At 48.2% G+C, this 5,607-nt stretch overlaps 1 protein-coding gene across 1 annotated transcript; it reads right to left on the bottom strand.

Moving 5' to 3' along the window:
• Positions 1 to 1,735: 1,735 nt before the first annotated feature.
• Positions 1,736 to 2,701, bottom strand: LOC149852786 (olfactory receptor 2B8-like). The gene has a single exon (XM_090028419.1). It carries the CDS (start codon positions 2,699 to 2,701, stop codon positions 1,736 to 1,738), a length of 966 nt encoding a protein of 321 aa, XP_089884545.1.
• Positions 2,702 to 5,607: the final 2,906 nt, after the last annotated feature.

A 5,607-nucleotide genomic window follows, 5' to 3' on the forward strand; every position in this document is an offset into this window, starting at 1 on the left:
GGGCAATTGGCAATTTGAGTAACGCCAGGAGCTCCTGAGAGTGAGTAGCCCTGAGCTACTTGACAGGGCAGCTTTTTGTATTGCTCGGGCCAGGACAGGGCAGCTTTTTATACTGCTGAGGACAGCACAGGTACTAGCCCCAGGCTCTAGCTCTCCCTGGCTGCAGATCTAGGAGGAGCCAGGAAGGGTTATTTTGCCCCAGGTGGCACAATTTGCCCCACACCGAAGTGCATGTCCAGGCATGTGCACTGAGGCAAAAAGCCCCTGCTCAAATTTGCACCACTTCTATTTGAGCTGCTGCAAGTGCACATACTTGCATGTATGGATACGCCCCTAATGTCTATGAAATCTATGAAGGGCGACCACCATGATTCTACCATGGGTAAGCAGGGAACAGCAGGGGATCTGAGGGCTCAGGACCCAGGGAATGGATGCAGGAACAGGGCAAGAAGAAGTAAGGAGCCAGGAGGGACGTTGTGAACTAGAGGACAGGGGTGTGGTGAGGCATGAGGGAGGCTGTCCCTCCCTGAGACTGGGGGAGCAAAGCAACACACTGCAAAAGTTACAATTTATTTAAGTCCCATGATTTTTGCAGACCTCAGTATTGTGAATACTTGTTTTTCAGTATCACCTGGGCACTTTGTGGTGATATATATGGAAAACCCCCAAAGTACTGAAACAAAGGATGCCCATCCCTATAAAAGAACACTTTAAAAATGCCAAGTTGGGTGAGTCTCTCTCTCTACTACTGTTTCGTCAGAGCACGGATGCGTCTGTTCACCCCACTCGAAGCTGCTGTCTCTAAGCTGCTATCTCCAAGCTCTTTCTCCAAGCTGCTATCTTCTAACATCATTGTCTACTCAATAAGCCAGGGTTGGCCACCCTGTGCTGATACTGAGCAGCTATTGCTGCAACTATATCTGAAGTATGTGCACGGATGTATGTGCAGTCCCGCGGGTTGCTAACCTCTGTCTTATTGGACCAGTTGCCTGTTTGGAAGACAATAAGACAAGATTTTCAGTGCAGGATGTTCATTAGGTCTTGCATTCAAAAGTGTGTCTAAATTTATTCTAGTCATGCAGATGGACCAATACAAGATGAAAGCATAAAAGTTTCCATGCCTCTTGCATAATTCCTGGACCTTTGTGCCTACAAAATCATGTTACGCTATCATGATTATGAGACAGTTTTGGCAATTGTGAATAAACAAGCATATTTTTACTCTTTGGGGATGTGGAGTAGAGTCTGAATTTAAAAAACCCACTCTGGTATGAGGGCTTAGAAAGCAAAAAGCAAAGACTGCAAAAGTTACAATATATTTAAGTCTCGATTTTTGCCAAACTCAATGTTGTGAATATTTGATTTTCAGTATGACCTGGGTACTCTTTCTTTTTGGCCACCTTGAATCATCAGACGTGTGCATGTATGTTTATGGGACCACTGCAGTGCCTCTTGAAATGAGAAAAAATCTTTCCATTGATTTTTAGATATGTTTTGAAGGTAGAGCAGTTACAGAACCAATGAGAAACTGGTTTGTTGCCTCTTTATTTGGTGATGAGGGAGTCCCTAGTCCCTAGTCCTCCAAAAGAACAGAAATGGGATGGGAAAAAGAGACAGACAGCCTATATTGCCTCTAGTTCCACTTAGTCCCAAAATGGGATATTTTGGGACTAAAAGCAGAAGGAAGGGAAATGCTCCAGGAGGCATGGGGAACAAAGGGTTCCAGGTCAATGGACTAACCCCAACCTGTAAGGCCTGGCTTTCTCCGAAGCAGCCTCCTCAGGGCCCCGTGTACCTCCTTGTTCCTCAGTGTGTAGATCAGGGGGTTCAGCATGGGGGTGACCATGGTGTAGAACAGGGAGACTATCTTGCCCTGACCCTTGGAGGGAGGCTGCAGGTATGTGTAGATGCCAGGGCCATAGAAGAGAGACACCACAGCCAGGTGGGAGGTGCAGGTGCTGAAGGCCTTGCGCCTGCCCTCAGCCGAGCGGATCCTCACCACGGCAGCACCAATGTAGCCGTAGGAGATAAGGATCAGGCTCACAGGCACCACCAGGAAGATCACACTGACGGAAAGCAGCTCTGCCTCATTGAAGGAAGTGTCAGTGCAGGCCAACTTGAGCAGGGCAGGCACCTCGCAGAAGATGTGATCAATGTGGTTCTGGCCACACCGGGGCAGCTGCATAGTTAGCACTGTCTGTGCCAGTGAATTGACCAGACCACCGAACCAGGATCCAGCAGCCATGAGCAGGCAGAGGTTTTGGCTCATAATTGTTGAGTAGTGCAGGGGCCGGCAGACAGCGGCGTAGCGATCGAAGGCCATGACTGCCAGCAGGAAGCACTCAGTGGAACCCAGTCCAAGGGAGATGTAGAGCTGGGCCACGCAGCTGCCCCAGGAGATGGACCTGCGCATACTACGAAAGTTCACCAGCATCTGGGGGCCAACACTGGTGGTGTAGCAGATGTCGAGGAAGGAGAGGTTGCTGAGGAAGAAGTACATGGGTGTGCGGAGATGGGGGTCCAGCCGGGAGACGACAATGATGGTGACATTCCCAACCAGCGTCATCATGTAGCTGATTAAAATGAGCACAAACAGCAGCAGCTCCAACTGTGGTTGATCAGACACTCCCAGCAGGATGAATTCTTCAGCAGTACTTTGGTTTTCTTCTTGCAGGTTCTGCCATGCTGCCTTGCTATGCATCACCTGTAAGTACAGAAATAGGAAGGGTGACAAGGACCCTTTGGGCAGGAGGTTGGTGATGGCAGGAATTGGAGTGCGACTGGCAGTGTCTGGTGCATGTGAATCATGGAGAGCTATGCAGCTTAGTGAGCAGAGAGCAGCTACACCTGGAAAAGGCTGGAAGGGTGGGATTGTGAGTACTGGTAGCAGTTCAGACTCCATGACTAGAAAATGGTGGCAGATCTAAGAGATGATGTGAAAATTTCTACAATGGGGCTGGCCAACTTGTGGCTCATGGGATGCATTTGGCCTACAAGGGGTTCTTTTGCAGTTCCTGAGCCCTCAGCCAATAGCCACTTACTGACAACTCTGATTACAGTAGCAGACGGGGCCTCCATGCTCCCTCTGCGGTCTGTGGCTTCTGCTTCCTGCCCCTGTCCTCGGCGGGTAGTAGAGCTATGCAAAGTTTCGGATCATGATTCAGATTCAGAGATGATTTGGATGATTCAGGGGCTGAATCTATGAATCCAAATTGAATCACTAGAAGGTTTATGTTTTCCAAATTGATTTGGAAAAGATTCAGCAATTCAGCTATATGGTTTAATGGGGAATCAATTAAATATCTATAACTTTGTTGGTTTTTGTTGATTCAGATGAAACTTGCAAGGATTGTAACCTCTGCTGAGGGCATGATGCCGGCCAAGTTTCAAGTTGATAGGTGCAGGGGTTTCTGGGAAACTGCACCTTAAATCCTGGAAGCAAAACTTGTCACGTGCGTATATTAAGCCATAGTGGGGTGAAAATTGCAGGATTGGTAGCTCTTGCTGAGGCAAAAAAGTATGCCAAGTTTCAAGGGATTGGTGGAGGGGTTTCTGGGAAACTGCACCTCAAACTGCTCACAAGCAAAACTCGTGACATAGATGACACTATGTGTGTGTTAAGGCAAACAGGCATGAAAACTGCAGGGAAAGTGTGGGTTCTGGGGCCCTGCACTTCTGGCTACAGGCAGGCAAAACTCGGACTTCTGATTCCCCAGGTACCACTGCACTTTTACCTGCGCTGCTACTTCCCCCTTTCCCCCGCCACCCTCCACCCCAGCGTGTCCCTCACCCCCAACACCTCCGTTTCCATTTTCACTAACTGGCTTTCTTGCCTGCATTGCATGCCAGGCCAGCCTCTGTCTTCTTTACTATTCCTTCCATCCAGGACCAGGAGACACACCAACCTCAGCCTGACAAAAGGTTTTTGAACCCAAAAGCTCCTAAGATATATTTTTCTAACTATTTCATTTTTTTCATAATAAACATATAAACATAAAAACACGATAAGCCGCCACACACCATGAGTAACATATATCCAACACAACGTCTTTACTTCTTGCTGTCAATTCCTTTATAAAAAGAAAGGCTCTGACAATTCTGTCCGGTACCTTTGATGCTGCTGGTGCTATTGGTGTTGAGCCAGCTAAGTTATTTTAACCTGCGGTTGTTTACAGTGGTGGATCAGGCCAAGGCGGTAGGGGAGGAGGAGGCCTCATTGGGGCATACTTCCATGTTGTGCAGAGGCCTCAACGCCAGGAAGGATGCACCTGGACACACACACAGTCCCACAAGCACTTATCTCATGAGTTTTGTCTGCCTGTGGCCAGAGGTGCAAGGCCTCAGAGCCCAGACTCACCCTGCACCTATCTTCTTGACAGCTGGCAAGCTTTGGGGCCACAGCAGGGGCTACCACCCCTGCAGTTTTCACCCCGTTGTGCCTTAACACATACACAGTGTCACCTATGTCGTGAGTTTTGCTTGTTAGCAGTTTGAGGTGCAGCTTCCCAGAAACCCCTGCACCTATCTTCTTGAAGCATGGCATGCTTTGTGGGCTCAGCAAGAGCTACCACCCATGCAATTTTCACCCCGCTCTGGTTTATCAGCCAAATCGAATCAGGAAAGCGATTCAGATCTCAGAATTGAATCGGCTGAATCCAAATCAGCCGAATCTGAATCTGAATCAAATAGTTGCCTATTCTCACAGGCCTAGCGGGTAGGGGGAGCAGAAGGACAGTCCGTGGTGCCGAGGTCAAGGTGGGAGGCACTCAGCCCCAGCTCCTTAAGGAGCTGGACAGCCTGGGTCTGATACATGCTTGTTGGTAAATTAGTATCTGGGCACTCTCTTCATTGAAAGCCTTTTTACTTACAGGACTAATTCCCACTAATACAAAATATGCCAGTTTGGTGATTCAGTCCTTGCTCTTTTCATGTCCTTGTCACAAGGTATTTAGCAGAATTCACAGATTTGTTGGAATCTGACTGAGCCATCCAGTGAATGCTACTGCTTTGGCCTCAAAGTTTGCAACCTCTGAGCTGTCAACCATTCACCTTACCAGCCATGCCACCCGAGCCCCTGTTGAGCCTGTGATCTATAGGTGAACATGCACTTTCATTGTAGTATAGAAGTCTGGATTTTCATAGCCTAGAAATAAAGCAAACACTAAAAAAAGAATTACAGCCTTATTACTATATAGGTAAATGTTTCTGGTGGAGGGTGCTAATTTTTTAGAGGCCAGTTAGACTATAGGAAACTGAATTTAAAATGGACTCTTGGTTATCCACAGTTCATGGTTACAGTTGTTCCCGAGCACATGTGGATATTGGCTATGGGGAACTTAGAAATTATAGAGGTCAGACAGGCAGAATGGAGTTGCAGTTGGTATGTATGGGCATGTGTAGATGAGATGGGGGCCCTAAATTGAAGTGGTGGGTTTTTAATACCACTTCAATTTAGGTGAAGTAAACCCCCGTGTCATGTACATCCATGCCTCACCTTCCTCTCCAGTGGGTGAAGCGGTCCCTGGGCTGTGGGAGGGTAGGGGAGGGGGAGTTGGTGCTTTGCTCCACAGCAGTGGCACCCCCCCCCCACCATGGCACTTGTCCACA

Source organism: Crocodylus siamensis, chromosome 15, assembly GCF_052110815.1.
Source record: "Crocodylus siamensis isolate JL-2025a chromosome 15, ASM5211081v1, whole genome shotgun sequence".
NCBI lineage: Eukaryota > Metazoa > Chordata > Crocodylia > Crocodylidae > Crocodylus > Crocodylus siamensis.

Bases quoted from the DNA above. Each gene is read 5' to 3' on its own strand.
- LOC149852786 (XM_090028419.1), bottom strand. From the start codon at position 2,701: ATGCATAGCAAGGCAGCATGGCAGAACCTGCAAGAAGAAAACCAAAGT.